Source organism: Mustela nivalis (genome assembly GCF_964662115.1).
Source record: "Mustela nivalis genome assembly, chromosome: 13".
Taxonomy (NCBI): domain Eukaryota; kingdom Metazoa; phylum Chordata; class Mammalia; order Carnivora; family Mustelidae; genus Mustela; species Mustela nivalis.
In genome coordinates, this window is record NC_139032.1 from 30,149,987 (window position 1) to 30,177,458 (window position 27,472).

Genomic DNA, 27,472 nt, shown 5'->3' on the forward strand with positions numbered 1-27,472 from the left:
TGTGCCCTCAGAGAACAGTGCCCAGTAACTCCCGTTTGCCTGACCTCCGGCCGCGCTCCAAGCTCACCGAGCCTGCGACCGGTTCAAGGTAACCCCCGAGCTGGGAGCTTACTGTCGGCTCTGTCTCTATAGCTGGTTTTCCCGTTCCAATACCCGCAAGCTCTGCGACACTCAGACATCCCCGATTCTTCTGTGACCTTGTGGGACCTGAGGCCACACTGACCCTGCATGGGCTTTGCCCCGATTTAGCCTCTGGAGCGACGTCCCTCAGCAGAACAGACTTTTAAAAGTCCTGATTTTGTGCTCTGTTGCTCTGCCGCTTGCCGGGAGCCGGCCCCTCCCCTGGGGTCTATCTTCCCGTCACTTTGGATTCACTTCTCCGCCAGTCCTACCTTTCAGAAAGTGGTTGTTTTTCTGTTTCCAGAATTGCTGTTCTTCTCTTCTATCTGCCGATGGATTTGCAGGTGTTTGCAATCTTTATATAAGCTATCTAGCTGATCTCCTGCTAGCTGAAGTAGTCTCAGCTTGCTACTTCTCTGCCATCTTGACTCTTCCCCCTTTTTTAAAGATTTTATTTATTTATTTGACAGAGAGAGACACAGAGAGGGAACACAGGCGGTGGGGGGGAGCAGGAGAGGCAGACGCAGGCTCCCCTTGGAACAGGGAGCCTGATGTGGACCCTGGGACCATGACCTGTGCCGAAGGCAGCTGCTTAATGACTGAGCCACCCAGGCATCCATATAATCTTACTCATTTTTTTCCTATTTTCTGATAACATCCCTTAAGTTTTCCCCTTCTCACAATCTGACTTGACCATAGTATGAAATTGAGCTTTTCTTTTTAAAACAAAAACTTGGTTTACATACCAAATGAAGTTTGTTTTTCTCATTTCAAATTTAAAAATGTCTGTTTAATATTTTACATTCTTCAAGGGATGAGGATTTTAAAAATGTACATTTGATCTAGTGACATTGGAAATTATTTATTTATTTATTTGACAGACAGGGATCACAAGTAGGCAGAGATAGAGAGAGGAGGAAGCAGGCTCCTTGCTTCGCAGAGTGCCTGATGTGGGGCTCAATCCCAGGACCCTGGGACCATGACCCAAGCCAAAGGCAGAGTCTTTAACCCACCCAGGTGCCCCAGAAATTATTGGTTTCTTGAACAAGAGTTATTTTGCTGGAATTTGTGGCGGCATAAGCCAGACGAAGTAGGTGAAGGCATAGACAAGGGAAGTATGCTTACCTCTTCAAGAAATGTGGCTTTGAAAGGAACAAAAGTGACCTAGTAGCAAATTTTGAAGAAGTTTCTTTTTTGTTTGTTTGTATCATTTAAGAATAGGAGGAACCTGAGTATTCTTAAAGTGAATTGGAAGGATCTATCTGATTGAGAGGGAGCAGTTGAATATACAACATACATAAACATAAGTATGCATGTATTTTATATATGTCAGTCCACGAATATAAGACATAAATAAATGTGCAAAAATGGAGTCACTGCTGTCTTACAAACTGATTTTTCCTCAAGATCTTACTATGAAACTTTTCAAACATATAGAAGAGTTGGAAGAATTATAAAATGAATACCCATATATCCACCACCTGGATTCTTTCAACATGTCATTATACTTGGGTTTATCACTTATCTATCCATCCATCAAACCATGTTTTGTTGCATTTTAAATAACAGACATTAATATATCCTATCCCCAAACACTTGAACATATGTGCTATTAGTTAATCAGTATTTATTTACAATTCTTTTTTTTTTTTTTCATTTTGAAGTAAAATTTAAAGTGAAATGCACAAGTCTTAAGGGTATGCATCATTCCATGAGCTTTGACATCAGTGTAAGCCAAATAAACCCTTTCAAGATACAGGACGTTGTCATCACTCCAGAAGAGGTCATTCTGTTTCTTCCTGGTCTTCCACCACCCCAAGAGGCAGTCATTGTTCTGCTTTTTTATATCATAGATTAGTTTTGTATTTACATATAAATAAGATCATACATGTGTACTCTGTGTCAAGCTTCTTTCACTTAGCATAATATTTTGAGTCTCATCTATGTTATTAATTGCATAAGTAGTTTGTTCCTTTTTATCGCTGGTAGTTATTCCATTCTATAGATGCTGCATTTTGTGTATTCTCCAGCTGATGGGCATGTGAGCTATCTCCAGTTTTTAATTGTTATAAATAAAACTGCTAGAACTCTCTTGAACAATTTTTTATGTATTCACTTTTCTTGAGTAAATAATTAGGAATGGAATTACTTGGTCATAAACTAACCTATGCTTAGTTTTAGAAGAAATTGCCAAACCTTTTCCAAAATGTTTGTACCATTCTGCATTCCTGCCAACAATGTATGAAATTATGGTTGCTTCATGTTCTTAGAAAATTTGATTTTGTCAGTCTTACTAGTTTTAGCAGACTTACTGGTTATATGTTTATATATACATTTGTGTGTGTGTATGTACTTTTTAAGGATAAAATTGATATACAGTGAAGTGCATAAATTTACAGTATATGGTTTGGTAAGTTTTACATATATATGCACCCAACAAATGATACCTACAGTACCACAATCAAGATAATGAATATATCTATCACCCCAGAAGTTTCCTTGTGTACATTTGTGCCCAAGATGTGTTCATCACCAATAATTCATCTATTTTCACTTTTAGTTTTTAATTGGACTAAGAATTTAAAATTGGGAATGAATACAAAATCATAGATTTTTATTAAAATTTCCTAGTATTTTATAGAATTCTCAAATTCATGGAATTTGACAAATTAAGTTAAAATTAAGATTTTCATCATCTTGGGTAAATGAACAGATTGAATTATGAACTATCATAATTAAGAATATAGTTTTCTTATAATGAAACAATCCATAGATGAATTTAGAGGAAAGCAATGGATTGATATTTTTTGTATCTTTACTGCCTTTTTAGTAGCCTTTGAGGACCAGTTTGCCTGTAATTTAAAAGAATATATGTATCTGTGTGTGTGTATGATTCTGTCTTTTTTTTTTTTAATTTATTTATTTGACAGAGATCACAAGTAGGCAGAGAGTCAGGAGGAGAGAGAGGAGGAAGCAGGCTCCCTACAGAGCAGAGAGCCCGATGCAGGGCTCCATCCCAGGACCTTGGGATCATGATCTGAGCCGAAGGCAGAGGCTTTAACCCACTGCGCCACCCAGGCACCCCTGATTCTGTCTTTAATTACAAACAGTAAAATGCATGGATCAAAAGTGTACAGTTATGCATATTCAACTCATATATATGTATACATATAACCACCACTCTAATAAGATATAGAACATTTCCCTCACTGTATAGTTTCCTTATGTCCCATTGTAGTCAATACCCAGTTGCCTAAACTTTTCGTTATTGTCCTCTGTCATTTGTGAAACATTCTTTCCACCTCCTTTAGTCTGAGTTCTACATCAGCCATTTTGCTCATACCAATCTCTTGCTGAATTTAATAACTATTTTCTGCTCATCAGTTTTTTTCTCAGCCATGCTTCCTCAACTCATCTCCTTTCCCACTGCACCCCACCCTCAAGTGAACTGGATTTTGAACTGCTGGTAGATACAAATAAGCATTTCATTTAAACTTTTCTAGCACCTAGCACAGCACCTGGCATGTATTAGGTAGTGAATATATTTTTATTGAATGGACTAATGAATTTTAAGTTGGATTAGGTAATCATGTGTTATAGCTTATATTTAATGATCCCTGTATTGTTAGGCTCTATGATAGGCATTTTCTGTTAAGCAAACATGTTAATTAGGCATTATTGCCCCCATTTTATTGATGAAAAAATTGAAATCTATTGACACATTATGTAAATTGCCCACAGTCACATAGTTAGTATAAAGCTGGTTGGTCAGACTCCAAACTCCTGTATTACACTGCCTTATATAATATGGGTTAGGAATGCAAATTTTGCTAGAATATTTTAAAACTCAGCACAAGTTTTGATCATTCTTATATATCAGTATTTTATAATCTTTTAGATAACATAATTTGCTGAAAAATCCACTTTATTTATTGTGATATATGAGATTGTGTACAAATCTCATTATCTTGTAGAATGATGCTGACAATAACAGCTCCTGTTTATTAAATCATTGATGTATATTAACTTGACATTTTACATTTTTTTCAACTTTAAGAACAAAAATAATGCTGATTATATCTTAAATGTACAAATGTCTCATAAAAATGTAAAGTATAATTTAAAATTTTTTGTTGAGGCAAAATTCACATAACATAAATTAACCATTTTATTTTATTTTCAAAAGATTTTAAAAATTTATTTATTTGTCAGAGAGAGAGAGAGAGAGTGAGTGTGAGCGTGAGCACACAAGCGGGCAGAGTGGCAGGCAGAGATGGAGAGAGAAGCAGGCTCCCTGCCAAGCAAGGAGCGCAATGCAGGACTCCATCCCAGGACCCTGGGATCATGACCTGAGCCGAAGGCAGCGGCATAACCAACTGAGCCACCCAGGCATTCCTAAATTAACCATTTTAAAATATACAAGTCATTTAGTGCATTCACAATGTTATGCAACCCCCTCTCTCTCTGTTTTAAAATTTTTCATCAGCACAGAACACCCCAGAAGTAATTACCCTCATTTCCCTGACAACCACTAATTGGCCTTTTGTCTATATGGATTTGCCTTTCCTGAATATTTCATGTAAAAGGAATCATAAAATTGTGACCATTTGAACCTGGCTTCTTTCATTCATCTAGTATGATTTTATCAAGGCTCAATCAAGCTGTAGCATATATCAGTACTTCATTCCTTTTATGGCTAAGGAATATTCTATTGTATGTAAATACCACAATTTGTTTTTCTATTCATCCTTTGGTAGACATTTGGATTGTTTCCACTTTTTGGCTGTTATGAAAAATGCTGCTATCATGTACAGGATTCTGTGATAGCTTTCATTTGTTTATTCACCTAGTAGAATTACTAGATCATATGATATTTCTTTGTTTATTTTTCTGGGGAACTGCTGTACCATTTTCCACAGTGGCTATACCATTTTACATTCCCACCAGCAATGTGTAAGGTTTCCTATTTTTGCACATTCTTGTCAATACTTAATAGACTTTCTTCATTATAGCCATTCTAGTACATGTGAAGTGGTATCTCATTGTGCTTTTGATTTGCATTTCTATAATGACCATTGATGTTGAACAACTTTCCATGTGCTTTTTGGCCATATCTATCTATCTAGCTAGCTAGCTATCTCCTTTGGAGAAGTATATATTCAAGTTGATATGTAGACTGAATGAATGTTTGTGTCCCCCCAGAATGCATGTGTTGAGACTCTAATCCCAAGTGTAATAGTATTATTTGGAGAGGGGGTCTTTGAGGAGTAATTCAGGTTGGGATTAGTGACAATGTAAGAAGAGATAGGAGAAAGGTTTCTTCCTGTCTCTGTGCTCTATCATCTGAGGGTACAAGAAAGACTGCAAGTCATCTGTAAACCAGGAAACAGTCTCTCACCAGACCAGATCTGCCAGAACTTTGATCCTGAACTTCCTAGACTGTAGAACTGTGAGAATGTTGTTTAAGTCATGCAGTCTATGGTAATTTGCTATAGTGCTCCAAAGCAATTAAGATGCAAGTCCTTTGTCCATCTTTAAACTGAGTTGTTTGTCCATGTATGTAAGTAATTAACACAAAATTGAGTATGAGGATTAGTCAGACTGAACAATGGTATAGAACAAAAAGACGAGAATGGTCTTATTTGGTTTAACTAATACTCAATTTTGTGTTATTACTTTCTTGTTATACCTTGTGTATCATTATGTCATCCTTTATATTTTGAAGTAAAGTTCTAATCAATGTGTCAAGTTCCATGAACATATCTTTTTAGGATTTTATTAGGATTACAGAGTTCAATTATATTGAATTTATAGAACACTTTGGGGAGAATTAACATGGAATGATAGCTCCATTAATTTAGGTCTTTAATTTGTCTCAGCAGGGCTTTATAGTTGTGTATGTGGGCCTTACACATATTTTATTGTATGTAATTATATATTTTTGGTCTATTGTTAGTAAACTTTTAAATTTAATATCCTAATTTTTTGCTGGTAGTATATAAAAGTCAAATTTATTTTTATATATTGAGCTCATATCCTGCTACCTTGCTAATAAATTCATCACTTGCTAGTTCAAGTAGTTGTTTGTTAGATGCCTTGGATTTTCTATGTAAACAGTATATGTCATCCTACTGCTTTAATTTTTCTCTTTTATTTCTATTTCTTGCCTTATTTCACTTGCTAGGTAGGATTCTAGGACAATGTGAATAGAAGCAGTGATATCCTTATCTCATTCCTGTTTTAGAAAAAATTCAGTATTTTAACATTAAGTATATTAGCTGTAGGATTTTCATACTATCTTTTATCAGATGCAGGATATTTCCTTCTATTCCTAACTTCTAAGCTTTTTTTTTTTTCATAGTTACTATGTATTGAATTTTATCAAATACGTTTTCTGCATCCATCGAGATCAATTTTTCTCCTTTTCTCTGTTAACATACTATATGAATCAATGCGATTTATATTCATTGGTTTTTTTAATCTTAAACTAGTTTTGTATTTTTGAGATGAACTCAATTTGATCATGAGGTGTTGTTTTTATATTTGCTGGATTTAATTGGCTAATATTTTAAGAATTTTTGCCTCTATATTATGTATATTGGTTTATAGTTTTCTCATATTATGTTTGTCTGGTTTTGGTTTTGAAGTTATGCAGACCTCATAAAATGAATTGAGAAGTGTTTCTTCCTCCTCTTTTTTTCTAAAATAATTGGGTAAAGTTTCTGTTATTTTATACTAGAATATTTGATAGAATTTAATAGTAACGTCTTTTGGACCTAGAGTTTTCTTTGAGGGAAGGTTTTTGATAATGGTTTCAGTTTCGTTAATAGATATGAAGCTATTAAGATTTTTCGCTTCTTGCTGTGTCAGTTTGGTAAATTGTATTTTTCAAGGAATTTATCTGTTTCATCTAAGTTGTCAAATTGATAAAGATTTCCATGATACTCCTTTTCACTCTTTCAGTGTTTGTAGGATCTGAGTGATACCTCTGCATTTTTCATGTGAATATCTTGTATTCTGTTTTATTATGTTTTTTAAAAAGATTTTATTTATTTCAGAGAGACAGTGTGTGTTTGCATGAGTTGGGGGAGTGGCAGAGGCAGAGGGAGAAGCAGACTCCCTGCTGAGCAGGGATCCTTATGCCTGGATTTGATCCCAGAATTCTGGGATCATGACCCGAGTCCAAGGCAGACTCATAACTGACTGAGCCACCCAGGCACCCCTCTGTTTTATTTTTGATAGCCTAAGAAGGTTTATTGATCTTGTTGATCTTTTCAAAGAACCAACTTTTAGCTTTGTTAACTTTATCTGTGGTTTCTTTGGTATTTCATTGATTTCTGCAACTATTTCTATTGTTTTGCTTCTACTTTGGATGTATTTCACTCTTCAGTTACTCACTTGTTAAAGTAGAACCTTAGGTCATGAATTTCATATCTATCTTCTGATGCCCTATTTTTATGTTTGAACTTTGCTTTATTTGTGTTCTGTAAATTTTGATGTGTTACATTTTCATTTTCATATAGAGATTTTTTTTCCTTTGGTTCTTGAGTTAGTTGCAAGCATGCTTGACTTGCCAATATTTATTTTTTCCTAGATATTTCATCATTAATGATTTCTAATTCCATAGTGGTTAGAGAATATATTTTACAAGATGTCAATATTTTGAAAAATTTATTGATTTTTTTTCTATGCCCCATTTTATTGAACATTCTATATGTACATCTTAAAAGAATATGTATTCTGCAGTGTTCTATATCAATTTGTAGATCAAGTTAATAATGTTCAGATTCTCTATGTTCTTAGTATTACTGAGAGAGGGAAGTTAAATTCCACTGTGTTTGGGGGTTTATCTGTTTCTCCCTTTAATTTTGTCAGTTTCACTTTCATGTATTTTGAGATTCTGTTATTAGGGTCATAAATATTTATAATCACTATGTCTTCAATGAGGAATTGACCCTGCTATTATTATGAAATGCTCTCTATTTCTAGTATAATACTTGAAATCTACTTTATCTGATATTAATATAGTCACTCTGATATATATATATTGATATATATATATATTTATATTTATATATAAAATATATAAATATAAATATATATATATATTTTAAGATTTTATTTATTTATTTACAGATAGAGATCACAAGTAGGCAGAGAGGCAGGCAGAGAGAGAGGAGGGAAGCAGGCTCCCTGCTGAGCAGAAAGCCTGATATGGGGCTCGATCCCAGGACCCTGGGATCATGACCCGAGGCGAAGGCAGAGGCTTTAACCCACTGAGCCACCCAGGCGCCCCCCACTCTGATATTCTTATGCTTGCTGTTTGCAAGGTATGCTTTTTTGCATTCCTTTATTTCAAGCGCTGTGTCTTAATACTTAAAAATGTGTCTTGTGTAGCAGAAATAAACAAAATGGAAAGTAAACAAACAAACAAAAACCAATAGAACAGATCAGTGAAACCAGAAGTTGGTTCTTTGAAAAGACCAACAAAATTGAAACACCTTTAACCAGATACATTAAAAAAAAAAAAGGAAAAAAGAGGACTCAATCAGAAATGAAAGCAGAGAAATAACAGCTAATACCACAGAAATGCAAAGGATTGTAAGAGATTATTATGAACTAGAAAAAATGGATAAATTCCTAGAAATATCTCCCAAAGCTGAATCAGTAAGGAATAGAAAATTTGAACAGACTGATTATCAGCAATGAAATTGAATCAGTAATGAAAAAACTCCCAAGAAACAAAGGTTCAGGACTGGGCAGCTTCATAGTTGAATTCAACCAAACATTTAAAAGAGTTAATACCCATTCTTCTCAAACTATTCCAAAAAATATAAGAGGAAGGAAAACTTCCAGATCCATTCTATGAAGCCAGGATTACTGTGATACTAAAATGAGGTAAAAACACTACAGAAATGAGAACTGTAGGCCAATATCTCTGATGAACTTGGGTGCAAAAAATTCTAAAAGATACTAGCAAACCAAATTTAACAAAACAACAAAACATTTAAAAAAACACAGTCAAGTGGGATTTATTCCCAGGATGCAGGTGGTTCCGTATTTACAAATCAACCATGATACATCATATCAATAAGAGAAAGGATAAAAGTCATATGATCATTTAATAGACACAGTAAAAGTATTTAACAAAGTAGAACATCCATTCATGGTAAAAACCCTCAACAAAATAGGTCTGAAGGGAACATACCTCAACATAATAAAGGCCATATGTGAAAAACCCACAACTAACAGCAGACTCAATGGTGAAAAACTGAGAGCTTTTCCCCTAAGGTCAAGAACAAGACAAGGATGTCCATATTCACCACTTTTATTCATCATCATAACCAGAAGTCCTAACCACAACAATGAGACCAGAAAAAGGATTAAAAGACTTCCAGATTGGTAAGAGGGAATAAAATTTTCACTGTTTGCAGATGACATGATACTTATATAAAAAACCCTAAAGATTCCACCAAAAGCTACGAGAATTGATAAAGGAATTCAATAAGGTTGCAGGTACAAAATCAATATGCAGAAATCTGTCACACTTCTATACACTAATAATGAAGCAACAGAAAAAGAAATTAAGAAAATGATCCAATTTACAACTGCACCAAAAATAATAGAATATCTAGGAATAAGCTTAACCAAGGAGGTGGAAGATGTGTACTCTGAAAATTATAAAACATAAATGGAAGAAATTGAAGATGATGTAAACAAATGGAAAGACATTCCATGCTCATGGACTGGAAGGAGAAAGTTGTTAAAATGTCCGTATTACCTGGGGCACCTGGGTGGCTCAGTGGATTAAGCCTCTACCTTTAGCTCAGGTCATGGTCTCAGGGTTATGGGATCGAGCTCTCTGCCCAATGGGAAGCCTGCCCCCTTCTCCCTGCCTGCCTCTCTACCTACTTGTGATCTCTCTCTCTGTCAAATAAATAAATAAAATTTAAAAAAAAAAAGTCCATACTACCCAAAGCAACATACAGATTTAAAGCAATCCCTATCAAAATACCAACAGCATTTTTCACAAAACTAGAACAATCCCCAAATTTGTATGGAATGACAAAAGACCCCAAATAGCCAAAGCAACCTTGAAAAATAAAAATAAAGCTGTAGGCATCACAATTCCCTATTTCAAGTAATACTACAAAGCTATAGTAACCAAACAGTATGGTGCTGGAACAAAAATAGACACATAGATCAATGGAACAGGATAGAAAACCCAGAAACAAACTCACAGTTATGTGGTCAATTAACCTTTCACAAAAGAGGCAAGAACATACGATGTGAAAAAGTCTCTTCAACAAATAGTGCTGGGAATCTGGACAGCTATGTGCAAAACTGGACCAGTTTTTTACACTATATACAAAAATAAGCTCAATGAATCAAAGACCTTGAAGCCGTAAAAACTCTAGAAGCCAGCACAGGCAGTAATTTCTCTGACACTGGGGTTGTAACAATATTTTTCTAGATATATCTCCTGAGGCAAGGGAAACAAGCAAAAATAAAATTTTGGGACTGCATCAAAATAAAAAACTTCTGCACAGCAAAGGAAATAGTCAACAAAAGTGAAAGACAATCTACTTAATGGGAGGAGAAGATATTTGCAAATGACATTTGATAAAAGGTCTGTATCCAAAATATATAAACTTACAAGAACACACACACACACACACACACACACACACACACAAATATGATTAAAATGGTCAGAAGATATGAACAGACATTTCTCCAAAGAAGACATACAAATGGCCAACAAACATCACTCATCATCAGGGAAATCAAATCCTCATCAGTGGCTCAAGTGAAAAACACAAAAGTAAACAAGTGTTAGTGAGGATGTGGAGAAAAAGGAACCCTTGTGCACCACTGATGGGAATGCAAACTGGTACAGCCATTGTGGAAAGCAGTATGGAGGTTCCTCAAAAAATTAAAAATGGGATTACCCTATGATCTAGAAATTGCACTACTGGGTATTTACCTAAAGAATACAAAAACACTAATTCAAAAGATTATATGCACCCCTATTTTTATTGCACCATTATTTACAATAGCCAAATTATGGAAGCAGCCCAAATGTCTGTCAATAGATAAATGGATGAAGAAGATATGGTATCTATATCTATTTAGATATGTATGGATGTATACACACACACACACACACACACACACAGGAATTTTATTCAGCCATAAAGAAAAATGCAGTCTTGACATTTGCAGCAACATGGCAATCAAAGTAATCAGCCAGAGAAAGACAAATACCATATGATTTCACTCACATGTGGAATTTAAGAAACAAAGGGGGAATAAAAAGAGAGAGAGAGAGAAACCAAAAAACAGACTCTTAACTATAGAGAACAAACAAGTGGGTTACCAGAGGGGAAGTGGGTGGGCAGATGAGTGGAATAGGTGAAGATTAAGAAAACACTCATCTTGATGATCACTGATAATACATAGAATTGTTGAATCACTATATTATACACCTGGAAATAATACAACACTGTATGGGAGCTATACTGGAATTAAAATAAAAAAAAAAAAAAGTATGTCTCTTGTAGACAACTCTTTATCCATTTTGGCAATCTTGATATTTAATTGGAGTGTTTAGTCCATTTACATTTAATATAATTTCTTTTAGATTTGAATTTGTACATACCATTTTATTATTTGTTCTTTGTTTGCACAGACTGTTTTCTGTTTTTTTTTTTTTTTATATTTTTTATTTTTTATAAACATATATTTTTATCCCCAGGGGTACAGGTCTGTGAATCACCAGGTTTACACACTTCACAGCACTCACCAAAGCACATACCCTCCCCAATGTCCATAATCCCACCCCCTTCTCCCAAACGCCCTCCCCCCAGCAACCCTCAGTTTGTTTTGTGAGATTAAGAGTCACTTATGGTTTGTCTCCCTCCCAATCCCATCTTGTTTCATTTATTCTTCTCCTACCCACTTAAGCCTCCATGTTGCATCACCACTTCCTCATATCAGGGAGATCATATGATAGTTATCTTTCTCTGCTTGACTTATTTCGCTAAGCATGATATGCTCTAGTTCCATCCATGTTGTCGCAAATGGCAAGATTTCATTTCTTTTGATGGCTGCATAGTATTCCATTGTGTATATATACCACATCTTCTTGATCCATTCATCTGTTGATGGACATCTAGGTTCTTTCCATAGTTTGGCTATTGTGGACATTGCTGCTTTAAACATTCGGGTGCACGTGCCCCTTTGGATCACTAAGTTTGTATCTTTAGGGTAAATACCCAGTAGTGCAATTGCTGGGTCATAGGGCAGTTCTATTTTCAACATTCTGAGGAACCTCCATGCTGTTTTCCAGAGTGGCTGCACCAGCTTGCATTCCCACCAACAGTGTAGGAGGGTTCCCCTTTCTCCACATCCTCGCCAGCATCTGTCATTTCCTGACTTGTTGATTTTAGCCATTCTGACTGGTGTGAGGTGATATCTCATTGTGGTTTTGATTTGTATTTCCCTGATGCCGAGTGATATGGAGCACTTTTTCATGTGTCTGTTCGCCATCTGGATGTCTTCTTTGCAGAAATGTCTGTTCATGTCCTCTGCCCATTTCTTGATTGGATTATTTGTTCTTTGAGTTTGCTAAGTTCTTTATAGATTCTGGACACTAGTCCTTTATCTGATATGTCGTTTGCAAATATCTTCTCCCATTCTGTCAGTTGTCTTTTGATTTTGTTAACTGTTTCTTTTGCTGTGCAAAAGCTTTTGATCTTGATGAAATCCCAATAGTTCATTTTTTCCCTTGCTTCCCTTGCCTTTTGCGTTGTTCCTAGGAAGATGTTGCTGCGGCAGAGGTTGAAGAGGTTGCTGCCTGTGTTCTCCTCAAGGATTTTGATGGATTCCTTTCTCACATTGAGGTCTTTCATCCATTTTGAGTCTATTTTTGTGTGTGGTGTAAGGAAATGGTCCAATTTCATTTTTCTGCATGTGGCTGTCCAATTTTCCCAGCACCATTTATTGAAGAGGCTGTCTTTTTTCCATTGGACATTCTTTCCTGCTTTGTCGAAGATGAGTTGACCATAGATTTGAGGGTCTATTTCTGGGCTCTCTATTCTGTTCCATTGATCTATGGGTCTGTTTTTGTGCCAGTACCATGCTGTCTTGATGATGACAGCTTTGTAATAGAGCTTGAAGTCCAGAATTGTGATGCCACCAACGTTGGCTTTCTTTTTCAATATCCCTTTGGCTATTCGAGGTATTTCTGGTTCCATATAAATTTTAGCATTATTTGTTCCATTTCTTTGAAAAAGATGGATGGTACTTTGATAGGAATTGCATTAAATGTGTAGATTGCTTTAGGTAGCATAGACATTTTCACAATATTTATTCTTCCAATCCAGGAGCATGGAACATTTTTCCATTTCTTTGTGTCTTCCTCAATTTCTTTCATGAGTACTTTATAGTTTTCTGAGTATAGATTCTGTGTCTCTTTGGTTAGGTTTATTCCTAGATATCTTATGGTTTTGGATGCAATTGTAAATGGGATTGACTCCTTAATATCTCTTTCTTCTGTCTTGCTGTTGGTGTAGAGAAGTGCAACTGATTTCTGTGCATTGATTTTATATCCTGACACTTTACTGAATTCCTGTATAAGTTCTAGCAGTTTTGGAGTGGAGTCTTTTGGGTTTTCCACATATAGTATCATATCATCTGCGAAGAGTGATAATTTGACTTCTTCTTTGCCGATTTGGATGCCTTTAATTTCCTTTTGTTGTCTGATTGCTGAGGCTAGGACCTTTAGTACTATGTTGAATAGCAGTGGTGATAATGGACATCCCTGCCGTGTTCCTGACCTTAGTGGAAAAGCTTTCAGTTTTTCTCCATTGAGAATGATATTTGCGGTGGGTTTTTCATAGATGGCTTTGATGATATTGAGGTATGTGCCCTCTATCCCTACACTTTGAAGAGTTTTGATCAGGAAGGGATGCTGTACTTTGTCAAATGCTTTTTCAGCATCTATTGAAAGTATCATATGGTTCTTGTTCTTTCTTTTATTGATGTGTTGTATCACATTGACTGATTTACGGATGTTGAACCAACCTTGCAGCCCTGGAATAAATCCCACTTGGTCGTGGTGAATAATCTTTTTAATGTACTGTTGAATCCTATTGGCTAGTATTTTGTTGAGTATTTTCGCATCTGTGTTCATTCAAGGATATCGGTCTATTAGCTCTCTTTTTTGGTGGGATCCTTGTCTGGTTTTGGGATCAAGGTGATGCTGGCCTCATAAAATGAGTTTGGAAGTTTTCCTTCCATTTCTATTTTTTGGAACAGTTTCAGGAGAATTGGAATTAGTTCTTCTTTAAATGTTTGGTAGAATTCCCCGGGGAAGCCATCTGGCCCTGGGCTTTTGTTTGTTTGGAGATTTTTAATGACTGTTTCAATCTCCTTACTGGTTATGGGTCTGTTCAGGCTTTCTATTTCTTCCTGGTTCAGTTGTGGTAGTTTATATGTTTCTAGGAATGCATCCATTTCTTCCAGATTGTCAAATTTATTGCCGTAGAGTTGCTCATAGTATGTTCTTATAATAGTTTGTATTTCTTTGGTGTTAGTTGTGATTTCTCCTCTTTCATTCATGATTTTATTTATTTGGGTCCTTTCTCTTTTCTTTTTGATAAGTCGGGCCAGGGGTTTATCAATTTTATTAATTCTTTCAAAGAACCAGCTCCTAGTTTCGTTGATTTGTTCTATTGTTTTTTTGGTTTCTATTTCATTGATTTCTGCTCTGATCTTTATGATTTCTCTTCTCCTGCTGGGCTTAGGGTTTCTTTCTTGTTCTTTCTCCAGCTCCTTGAGGTGTAGGGTTAGGTTGTGTACCTGAGACCTTTCTTGTTTCTTGAGAAAGGCTTGTACCGCTATATATTTTCCTCTCAGGACTGCCTTTGTTGTGTCCGACAGATTTTGAACTGTTGTATTTTCATTATCATTTGTTTCCATGATTTTTTTCAATTCTTCTTTAATTTCCCGGTTGACCCATTCATTCTTTAGAAGGATACTGTTTAGTCTCCATGTATTTGGGTTCTTTCCAAACTTCCTTTTGTGGTTGAGTTCTAGCTTTAGAGCATTGTGGTCTGAAAATATGCAGGGAATGATCCCAATCTTTTGATACCGGTTGAGTCCTGATTTAGGACCGAGGATGTGATCTATTCTGGAGAATGTTCCATGTGCACTAGAGAAGAATGTGTATTCTGTTGCTTTGGGATGAAATGTTCTGAATATATCTGTGATGTCCATCTGGTCCAGTGTGTCGTTTAAGGCCTTTATTTCCTTGCTGATCTTTTGCTTGGATGACCTGTCCATTTCAGTGAGGGGAGTGTTAAAGTCCCCTACTACTATTGTATTGTTGTTGATGTGTTTCTTTGATTTTGTTATTAATTGGTTTATATAGTTGGCTGCTCCCACGTTGTGGGCATAGATATTTAAAATTGTTAAATCTTCTTGTTGGACAGACCCTTTGAGTATGATATAGTGTCCTTCCTCATCTCTTATTATAGTCTTTGGCTTAAAATCTAATTGATCTGATATAAGGATTGCCACTCCTGCTTTCTTCTGATGTCCATTAGCATGGTAAATTCTTTTCCACCCCCTCACTTTAAATCTGGAGGTGTCTTCAGGCTTAAAATGAGTTTCTTGGAGGCAACATATAGATGGGTTTTGTTTTTTTATCCATTCTGATACCCTGTGTCTTTTGACAGGGGCATTTAGCCCATTCACATTCAGGGTAACTATTGAGAGATATGAATTTAGTGCCATTGTATTGCCTGTAAGGTGACTGTTATTGTATATGGTCTCTGTTCCTTTCTGATCTACCACTTGTAGGCTCTCTCTTTGCTTAGAGGACCCCTTTCAATATTTCCTGTAGAGCTGGTTTGGTATTTGCAAATTCTTTCAGTTGTTGTTTGTCCTGGAAGCTTTTAATCTCTCCTTCTATTTTCAATGATAGCCTAGCTGGATATAGTATTCTGGGCTGCATGTTTTTCTCGTTTAGTGCTCTAAAAATATCATGCCAGCTCTTTCTGGCCTGCCAGGTCTCTGTGGATAAGTCAGCTGCCAATCTAATATTTTTACCATTGTATGTTACAGACTTCTTTTCCCGGGCTGCTTTCAGGATTTTCTCTTTGTCACTGAGACTTGTAAATTTTACTATTAGGTGACGGGGTGTGGGCCTATTCTTATTGATTTTGAGGGGCGTTCTCTGAACCTCCTGAATTTTGATGCTCGTTCCCTTTGCCATATTGGGGAAATTCTCCCCAATAATTCTCTCCAGTATACCTTGTGCTCCCCTCTCTCTTTCTTCTTCTTCTGGAATCCCAATTATTCTAATGTTGTTTCTTCTTATGGTGTCACTTATCTCTCGAATTCTCCCCTCGTGGTCCAGTAGCTGTTTGTCCCACTTTTGCTCAGCTTCTTTATTCTCTGTCATTTGGTCTTCTATATCACTAATTCTTTCTTCTGCCTCATTTATCCTAGCAGTGAGGGCCTCCATTTTTGATTGCACCTCATTAATAGCTTTTTTGATTTCAACTTGGTTAGATTTTAGTTCTTTTATATCTCCAGAAAGGGCTTTTATATCTCTCAAGAGGGTTTCTCTAATATCTTCCATGCGTTTTTCGAGCCCGGCTAGAACCTTGAGAATTGTCATTCTGAACTCTAGATCTGACATATTACCGGTGTCTGTATTGATTAGGTCCCTAGCCTTCGGTACTGCCTCTTGTTCTTTTTTTTGTGTTGAATTTTTACGTCTTGTCATTTTGGCCAGATAAGAGTAAATGAAGGGGCAAGTAAAATACTAAAAGGGTGGCAACAACCCCAGGAAAATATGCTTTAACCAAATTAGAAGAGATCCAAAATCGTGAGTGGGGAGAAAGGGGATTAAAAGAGGTTCAAAAAGAAAGAAAGAAAAAAAAAGAAAAAAGAAAAGAAAAAAAATTTTTTTAAAAAAGAAAACACCTGAGAAAAATGTAAAAAAGAAAAAATATATATATTAGATAAACTAGTAAAAAATCGTTAAAAAAGAAAAAGGTAACAGTTAAAAAAAAAAAATTTTACCCGAAGGCGAGAAGAAAAAAAAAAAAATGAAAAAGAAAAAATTAAATTAACTGCAAGACTAAAAAAAATCACAGGAAAAAAGCCATGAGTTCCGTGCTTTGCTTTCTCCTCCTCTGGAATTCTGCTGCTCTCCTTGGTATTGAAACCGCACTCCTTGGTAGGTGAACTTGGTCTCGGCTGGATTTCTTGTTGATCTTCTGGGGGAGGGGCCTGTTGTAGTGATTCTCAAGTGTCTTTGCCCCAGGCGGAATTACACCGCCCTTACCCGGGGCCGGGGTGAGTAATCCGATTGGGTTTGCTTTCAGGAGCTTTTGTTCCCTGAGCGCTTTCCGTAGAGTTCCGGAGGACGGGAATACAAATGGCGGCCTCCTGGTCTCTGGCCCGGAGGAGCCGAGAGCCCAGGGCCCCACTCCTCAGTGCGCCCTCAGAGAACCGCGCCCAGTTACTCCCGTCTGCCTGACCTCCGGCCGCGCTCCGAGCTCACCGAGCCTGCGACCGGTTCAAGGTAACCCCGAGCTGTGAGCTTACTGTCGGCTCTGTCTCTGTAGCCAGCTTTCCCATTCCAATACCCGCAAGTTCTGTGACACTCAGACACCCCCGATCCTTCTGTGACCCTGCGGGACCTGAGGCCACGCTGACCCCGTGTGGGCTTTGCCCCGGGTAGCCTCTGGAGCGATGTCCCTCAGTGGAACAAACTTTTTTTTTTTTTTTTTAAGAATTTATTTATTTATTTGACAGAGAGAGATCACAAGTAGGCAGAGAGGCAGGCAGAGAGAGAGAGGAGGAAGCAGGCTCCCCGCTGAGCAGAGAGCCCGATGCTGGACTCGATCCCAGGACCCTGGGATCATGACCTGAGCCGAAGGCAGTGGCTTAACCCACTGAGCCACCCAGGCGCCCCGGAACAAACTTTTAAAAGTCCTGATTTTGTGCGCGGTTGCTCCGCCGCTTGCCGGGAGCCGGCCCCTCCCCCCGGGGTCTATCTTCCCGTCGCTTTGGATTCACTTCTCCGCCGGTCCTACCTTTCAGAAAGTGGTTGTTTTTCTGTTTCCAGAATTGCTGTTCTTCTTCTCTTAAATCTGCCGATGGATTTTCAGGTGTTTGCAATCTTTAGATAAGCTATCTAGCTGATCTCCGGCTAGCTGAAGCAGTCTCAGCTTGCTACTTCTCCGCCATCTTGACTCCTCCCCCAGACTGTTTTCTGTTTTATTCCTCCTCCATTCCTGCTTGCTTTTGGGTTGCTAGGATACTTTTAAAAATTTCAGTTCTCCTATTGGCTTTTTGACTATTTACATTTTTTTTGTTGTGATAAAAAAATACATTCCCAACTTTTCACAGTGTGCTTAATTTTAATAATGTAGCGCTTCATGTAAAATGTATCATGATGAAATGGGTTGTCATATTATTTTAAGGAAACTAATGTTAGGAAAGTTATGTATAATACCTAATAGCCATACATTATCTAAATTTTGAAAATTAGACCAAACTTACATGCCCAGCATCAGCCCAAGTTGATTTTAGTATATATTTCTTTTTATATTTCTGTGTTATATTTGCTAATATTTTAAGGGATTTAATTTAATATTTGCTTCTGAGTAAGAAAAATTGGCCTATAAATCTCCTGCCTATAATATGCTTGTCATATTTTCTTATCAAGATTATGTCAAACTCATAAAATGAATTGAGACCATTTCTCCCTTTCTAAAATCTGAAACAGTTTAAGATGGCATTATATCTTATCTTACCTTACCTGACCTTACCTTACCTTATCATCTTTTCCTTTCCTCTCTCCCCTCCTTTCCTTTTATTTCCTTTCATTTCGTTTCCTTTCCTTTCCCTCTCCTTTTCTCTTTTATTCTTTTCTTGTCTTTTTTCTTTCATCTTTTTAAAAAAAAGATTTTATTCATTTATTTGACAGAGAGAGACACAGCAAGGGAAGGAACACAGGCAGGGGAGTGGGAGAGGGAGAAGCACGCTCCCGGCTGACCCGGGAGCCTATTGTGGGGCTCGATCCCAGGACCCAGGGATCAGGACCTGAGCCGAAGGCAGATGCCCAATGACTGAGCCACCCAGATGCCCTGTTTTTTTTTTTTTTTTCTTTTTTTCTTTTCTTTTTTAAGTAGGCTCCACACCTAGTGTGGGGCCCAACATGGGGCTTGAATTCAAACCCTGAGATCAAGACCTTAGGTGAGATCAGGAGTCAGATGCTTAACTCACTGAGCCACCCAGGCACTCCAGGACTGGAATTCTATCTTTCTTAAGCATTGATAGACTTTATTGGTGAAACCATTTGACTTTTAGTTTTCTTTGTGTAAGATTTATAATTATGTATTGAGATTTAATATTTTATGAAAATGTAAATTTTGTGTTTTTTCTTGTGTCAGTATAGATAAGTTCTGTTCTTCATTTATTCCAAATTTTTAGTTATTGGCATGACATTACTTATTATGTCCTTTGTGTTTATGTGTGTGTATTTACCTCTTCTTGTAGTTTTTCTTCTTCATTAATTACCTAGGGGCTTTATCACTTTTTAAAATCCTCACTACAATGATCATTTGGCTTTGTTGATCCTTTTTATTATATGCTTTTCCACTTATACATTTTGTTTATAATTCTGTTTTTTTGTGTTCTGTTTTCTGTATTTTTATTAATTTTTGAAATAGATTCTTAGATACTTTATTAATAGCTTCTTTTCTTCCTAATGTAGGCATTAAGTCCCTAAAACATGATCTTAGGTATAGTCCACAAGTTTAATATGTAATTATTACTTATTATTGTTAAACTCAAAATATATTCTAATCTTAGTGAAATTAGAAGTATATTCTAATATACTTTTTATATATGTATTTTAATTCATTTATTATTATTTTCAAAGATTTTATTTATTTATTTGACAGACAGAGATCACAAGTAGGCAGAGAGGCAGGCAGAGTGAGAGGAGGAAGCAGGCTCCCTGCTGAGCAGAGAGCCCGATGTGGGGCTCGATCCCAGGACCCTGGGATCATGAAATGAGCTGAAGGCAGAGGCTTTAACCCACTGAGCCACCCAGGCGCCCCTATATATGTACTTTTGAAGATTTTATTTATTTGAGAGAAAGAGAGAGGATGGGAGGTGGGTCGGGGCACAGGGAGAGGGAGAGGGAGAAGCAGAGGTTCGATCCCAGGACCCTGAGATCATGACCTGATCTGAAGGTAGTTACTTAAAAAACTGAACCACCCAGTCACCCGTTATTCTAATATGCTTTAAAATACATTTCTTCTTTAGGTCACCTGAGTGGCTCAATCCTTGGGCGCCTTAGTGGCTCAGTTGTTAGGTGTCTGCTTTTGGCTGAGGTCATGATCCCAGGGTCCTGGGATTGAGCCCGGCATCAGACTCTCTGCTCAGCGGGAAGCCTGCTTCTCCCTCCCTGCTCTGCCCCCCTCCCCCCACAACCCCAGCTTGTGTTCCCTCTCTCACTGTCTCTATGTCAAATAAATAAAATCTTTAAAAAAAATAAAATTTATTTCTTCTTTGAAGTGTATTTCTTACTTTATAAATATTTGTGGATTTTCTTCTTAAACTTCTGTTATTTCTAGTTTCTCACATTAAAGAACATATTCTATATTTCTGCTGAACCATATTGAGATTTGCTCCATGACCTTATATGGTGCTTTGATAAATATTTCATGTTTGCATTATTAATTTTCTAAAAGATTTTATTTATTTATTTGAGAGAAAGCATAACTAGGGAGGGTGCGTAGGGGTAGAAGGAGAAGGAGAGGTGACTCGCTACTGAGTAGGGAACCCAGACAAGGCTCAGTCCCAGGATCCTGAGATCATGACCTGAGCTGAAGGCAGATGTTAAACCAACTGAGCCAGCCAGGCACCCCTCATATGTATTTTAAATGAAACTGTGTTTTACAGTAGTGTGCAGTGTTTGATCAAATGTTCATTAGGTCAAGTTTGCTAACCATGTGATTCAAATATTCTGCTTCTTTACTGATTATTTTGTTTCTTACTGAGTCATTTCAAAATCTTACCATTATGCTATGGATTTGTCTACTTTTATTTCAGTAAGCTGTTCTTTCTTTGCTTAACAATTTACACTAGTTATAACTTCCACATGAATTAATTTTTTAATCAATATCAAGCTTGAAGTGTATCTTTTTAATTTAGTAATGTTTTTGCTTTAGAGTCTAATAAAACAGCTATATCAACTTTCTTTTGGTTTTTGTTCACATGTCTTCATTTTTTTACTTAACAACTTTTCCTATTCCTTGTTTTAATGGTGTGTGTGTGTGTGTGTGTGTGTGTAAATGGCATACATATTTTATGGACCTGATGATCTTTGTCTTTTAATTGTAACATTTAGTCTCCTCCATGGAATGTGCTTTCTAATATAATATGGATTTAAATCTACTATTTTATTATTGCTCTTTATTTGTTGTATGTTACCTGTGTTTATTTTCTTCTTCTTTTTTGCCTCCTTTTGGATAGATTATTTCATATTATTCCGTTATCTCTTTCTTAATAGGTTACTACTTACACATTGATGTATTTTCCTTCTAGTGGTTACCCAAGAGATTACAATAAACATTCTTGACTTACCAAAAATTCTAATATAAACTAGTAATTTTATTTCCTCCTGGACAGTGTAAGGACACCAGAATATTATAATTACACTGGACCCTTTCAGACTCAACTGCATGTGTTGTCATATCTTTTAATGCTTTTATTTAATTTCAAGAAGACAGTTTTGTTCAGTAATGTTTACATATTTATATTTTCTATATATTTACCATTTTTGTTGTTCTTAAGTTTTTCCTGCATCACTGAGCATCTACATCATATACTTTTCCTTGTGCCTGAAAACATCCATTAATTATTTCCTGTACTGTGCTCTTTTGATGAGGATTTTGTTCAGTTATTTGTCTGAAAATATCCCCATCTTTATTCTTGAATAGTATCTTTACTGGGTATAAAACTAGGTTACTTTTATTTTCTTTACCATCTTGAAAATATCATTTGATATATAGTGTCTTTTGTTGTTTTTGCTGCCAGATCAGCTATTTGTCCAGTTGTTGCTTTTTGGTAGGTAATCTATTGTGTTTTCCTTGTGCTACTTTTAAGATTTTCTTTTTGGTCTCAAGTTTTGAGCAGTTTTTCTATGTAAAACCTACTTGTGGGTTGATAATTTATTTATTTACTTATTTATTGGTTTGATGTTCTTAGTGGATCGGGAATATATGGCTTGACTTTTTTTTTTTTAAATCAGCTTTTAGGGGCGCCTGGGTGGCTCAGTGGTTGGGCCGCTGCCTTCGGCTCAGGTCATGATCTCAGGGACCTGGGATCGAGCCCCACATCAGGCTCTCTGCTCAGCAGGGAGCCTGCTTCCTCCTCTCTCTCTGCCTGCCTCTCTGCCTGCTTGTGATCTCTCTCTGTCAAATAAAAAATAAAATCTTAAAAAAAAAATAAATCAGCTTTTAGAAGTTTTCAGCTTTTATCTCTTCAAATACTTCTCTTACACCATTCTTTTTCTTTGACATTTGGGATTGAGATTGTAGGTAACCATTCTTTTTTAATTTATTTTATTTTTTTTAAAGATTTTATTCATTTATTCATGAGAGAGAGAGAGAGAGAGAGAGAGAGAGGCAGAGGGAGAAGCAGGCCCCTCACTGAGCAGGTAGCCCGATACTGGACTTGATCCCAGGATCCCAGGATCATGACCTGAGCTGAAGGCAGTTGCTTAACCATCTGAGTCACCCAGGTGACCCCATTCTCATTTTAAAAACACTTTTTTTTAGTTTTTCCAATCTCATATTTTTTTCTTTAGGTTTTAATATTTATATGATTTATTTTTCTAAAGTAATGATTCTTCCCCGATATGGATACCTCAAATACTTTCCCCAATCTTTAAAATAACTCTGCAAATATTTATTTTTGCTATTTTCATGTATTTTTACAGTTATTCAAAAAGGTTATTTCACCTAAGTTTACATAACAGCCAAGCAACTAAGGCTGAAATTTGAACCAAAGTCCAATTGATTAAATATTTCTTGCTCTTCATTATGTGAGGTTATATTTCCTTTATTATGTCTCTTTGTCTTTCTTACTTGGTATTTAGACAATAGCTGTTATTCCAAGTGGTGTGTGTATTGATGAATGGTCTTAGTCTATCTTAAAATAACATTCTATCATTCCATCTATAATTATTAGATGAACCGAAGTACACAAAAGGGAAAAAAGAATGCATATAGTTTATTCTAATAGAATATATGAAGAGATAGTTTCTGTGGAGAGAGACAAATAAGAAGGTAATGTCCCAACTGATGAGATCAAGAAAGAATTCATTGAGTAGGTAAAACTTACCATGGAAGTGATAGCCATGTGAGAATTCTTTTTCACTGTGCTCAGGGGTAAGGTGTACTGTACATTTGTTAATATATATAAAGAAAACCAATACTGCTATTTCTTGTTGTTTATCCCTGTAACATCTATTTGTATATACTCAAATTTTCACTAATTGGGTAGTCAATCATGTAAGCCATAACATTTTGTCCATCTTGAAACATTTACACAGTAACTAAAAAAAATTTTTTTTTTCTTTCAGGTTATTTCATTTTTGGCTGCAGTTTTGCATAAAAAGGGAACTCGTGAAGATATTGAAAACAACATGCCAGAATTTTTACTAAGAAGTATGAAAAAGGAGCCTCCTTCTATAGCAAAAAAAGTAAGATGTTTAGGAGTATAAAGCTCATGAAGCTGGTATTGGAAATGTATATAGAAACTTGTACACAGCATACATTATAGCATAAATTCAAAACACATAAGTTAAAGACATTATTAAAATATTTGTTTTATAGACCTAATTCTTAAAGGATTATCAGTTTCATCCTCAAATTAAGTATGATTGACTCAAAATGGCAAAATACAATTTTAGCTTAAATTTTTTTGGAGGTTTAACGTCTTTTTCTTGGCTGGATATATATGACTTACTTTAATTAATTTGTTAAATTTGCATAAATGTGTATGTAAAGTTAATCAAAGTCCATTATATTGTTTTTTTATTTACGTGAGAATGAAAGGGAGACATTGATACTGATAAAAAAGGTATGTCATTGATAAGGTTGTTCAGGAGAATAATTACATCCTGAAACTCTGAAACAAATTCTTCCTACATGAGGACTGTTGAAGTTGGAATTAGAAAGACTAAGGTCTAGACGTGTTTTTATTTCTGCTCCTGTCATTATGAATGCTATTCATGTCTATATTTCAGCTTTCTCTTTTGTAAATACATGTTTATAAATATCTCATGTATGACTCATAAAAAATAAGAGATTTCTAGTAAAATAATGAAATGCAAGAAAAATATACTTTTGTGTCTGACTTTTATATTCTCAGAAAACTGGATAGAAATAAAGATGAAGTGATTTTATGATATCTTTATTTTCTCATGGTAATGAAATCACTTTCTACAAGTCAAGTTTTAAATAGTCTCATCTAGGGGCACCTGGGTGGCTCAGTAGGTTGGGCCGCTGCCTTCGGCTTGGGTCATGATCTCAGGGTCCTGGGATTGAGTCCCGCGTCGGGCTCTCTGCTCGGCGGGGAGCCTGCTTCCCCCCCTCTCTCTCTCTCTGCCTGCCTCTCTGCCTACTTGTGATCTCTCTCTGTCAAATAAATAAATAAAATAAAAAAATAAATAAATAGTCTCATCTGTACTACAGTCTTATACATAAGATTGGTGAGGCCAATTTACTATTGTCAATCATTGGGGCATTTTAGTGCAAAATTTTGAGAATTATTGGCTTATGGAATTATTATTGCTTTAAAATTTTTTATAATTTTTAATATTATAAATATATCCTATAACAAATTTAATTTGATCCTAAAGAAGTATTTTCTTTTTTAATCATATTTTTTTGACCTGAGTCATTTTATTTTATTTTTATTATTTTTTTGAAATTCAATTAACATATAGTGTATTATTAGTTTCAGAGGTAGAGTTCAGTGATTTATCAGTCTTATACCCAGTGCTCATTACATCATATGCCCTCCTTAATGTCCATCATTCAGTTACCCTGTCCCCCATCTCACTTCCTCCCCAGCAACCCTCAGTTTGCTTCCTATAATGAAGCAAGTCTCTTGTGGTTTGTCTCCTCTCTGGTTTTGTCTCGTTTTATCTTTCCTTCCCTTCCCCTTTAAGGGATATTCTTTTTTTTTTTTTTTAAAGATTTTATTTATTTATTTGACAGAGAGAGATCACAAATAGATGGAGAGAGAGGCAGGCAGAGAGAGAGAGAGGGAAGCAGGCTCCCTGCTGAGCAGAGAGCCCGATATGGGACTCGATCCCAGGACCCTGAGATCGTGACCTGAGCCGAAGGCAGCGGCTTAACACACTGAGCCACCCAGGCGCCCAGGGATATTCTTAATGTGTCTTTAAATCTTCTCAAGTTCAAAGACTGTTTGTAGTCCTATTTTCAGTTGTTATTTGATTCTAAATATCATTGCAGAATTTATTAATATTTTATGTCAGTTCTGGTAATTAACAGGGCAGAGAAAGCAGGGAAAATTAATACTTTAAATAGGTAAAGATATTAATATATAATATGTATTTATAATACATATTTATTTACATTTATATATGTATATGGGCACATATGCATATATATGTATAATTCCTTCTGATAATAAACAATGCTATTTCTCTATCTCTTTCAGTTCAATTCTATTTATTTATTTATGATTTTATCTATTAATTTAATTGATAAAGATAGAGACAGCAAGAGAGGGAACACAAGTAGGGGCAGTGGGAGAGGGAGAGAAGCAGGCTTTCAGCCTAGCAGGAAACCCTATGTAGGGCTCCATCCCAGGACTCTGGGGATCATGACCTGAGCCAAAGCAGATGCTTAAGGACTGAGCCACCCAGGTGCCCCCTTCCATTTAATTCTTAAGTATTTATTTTTAATCTTTCTTATATTCTAATAAATTTCACTTAAGTTGTATCTGTTTTTTTGAGTACCACTGTGGCTGCATTTCATAGTTTTCATTAGGTGGGCTTTTCATTATTGTTTTCTAAATTATCTGTGGCTCTATAGTTTTTCTCTTTTACTCAAGTACTATTAAAAGTGAAGTTTAAAATTTCCAAGTGAATAGATATTATTGGGGTATGGAGAATAATAGGAGTATTTCGCCTTTGTTGTTGATTTCTGCTTTGTTGCTAAGGTAATACTGGCTTTATTTTTATTTTTACTTTTATTTTATTTTATTTTTTTGTGGCTAAATCCCTGGTCAGGTTTTTTGTTTTTTTTTTTAAAGATTTTATTTATTTATTTGACAGACAGAGACCACAAGTAAGCAGAGAGGCAGGCAGAGAGAGAGGAGGAAGCAGGCTCCCTGTTGAGCAGAGAACCCGATGTGGGGCTCGATCCCAGGACGCTGGGATCATGACCTGAGCCGAAGGCAGAGGCTTTAACCCACTGAGCCACCCAGGCGCCCCGTGGTCAGGTGTTTTTAATGCTGTGGTGTTACATAGTCTCAGTTATTTAAAAAATTTTGCAAGGATTTTGCACATTATTTATTATTATGGCCATATAGGTCTAAATATATCTGTTTAATCAGGATAATTGGATAATTGTAGTGTTCAAATTCTTAGTACTATTTTGTTTTGTTTTTGTTCTATTTGAGCAATTAAATTCTGAGAGAAATATATTACATTTTCCTGCTATGTCTTTTCAGCTTTCTCATTTCTTCTTGTCTTTGTACCACTTTTTGCTTATTTAAGAACTTCAATTAATTGTTTCTAAAGTTTTACGTACTTCTATATTACTGTCATACTGGGTTGATAGTTTATCTGTATGTAGAATTCTAAGTTAAAAATCTTCTTTCAAACTTCACCAAAATAATTTTATTTTCTTCTGTCACTCCATATTGTAGATGAGGTTCCAGTACTGAACTGATATTTTCCATGGATAGGAAATTTTCTTTTTGTTTCAAAGTGTATAGGACTTTTTCTTCAACCTTGAAATTTATAAATTTCCTCAGCCCCAACACTCATTATGATTTCTGAAGAAGTTGTGCTTTGGAAAAGTATACATAGTACTTTATATAGGGGAAGTGGTGTGCTACTTCTTTGAAGCAGATGATTGGCCTAATTGTTTCCCCTTTAATTACTCTGCCATTACTTTGCATTGTTTTCTTAATTTCCTTTTCTTATAAGTCATGCTAATATATTAAAACACAGCTGATTTTTATATATTGATTTTGTGTCCTGCATATTTAC

General features: G+C 35.9%; 1 protein-coding gene across 2 annotated transcripts in view; it reads left to right on the forward strand.

Annotated features, from left to right (window-relative positions):
- ERCC6L2 (ERCC excision repair 6 like 2) overlaps nt 1–27,472 on the forward strand; it is a 153,701-nt gene that overhangs the window by 18,204 nt on the left and 108,025 nt on the right. For both annotated transcript variants that reach the window (XR_014302375.1, XM_082697236.1), the window contains exon 3: nt 23,804–23,923. Coding sequence is in view for 1 of the 2 variants with exons in the window: in XM_082697236.1 (XP_082553362.1) it covers nt 23,804–23,923 (120 nt within the window). In the remaining variant the exon portion in view is untranslated. The remainder of the gene's footprint in view (nt 1–23,803; nt 23,924–27,472) is intronic.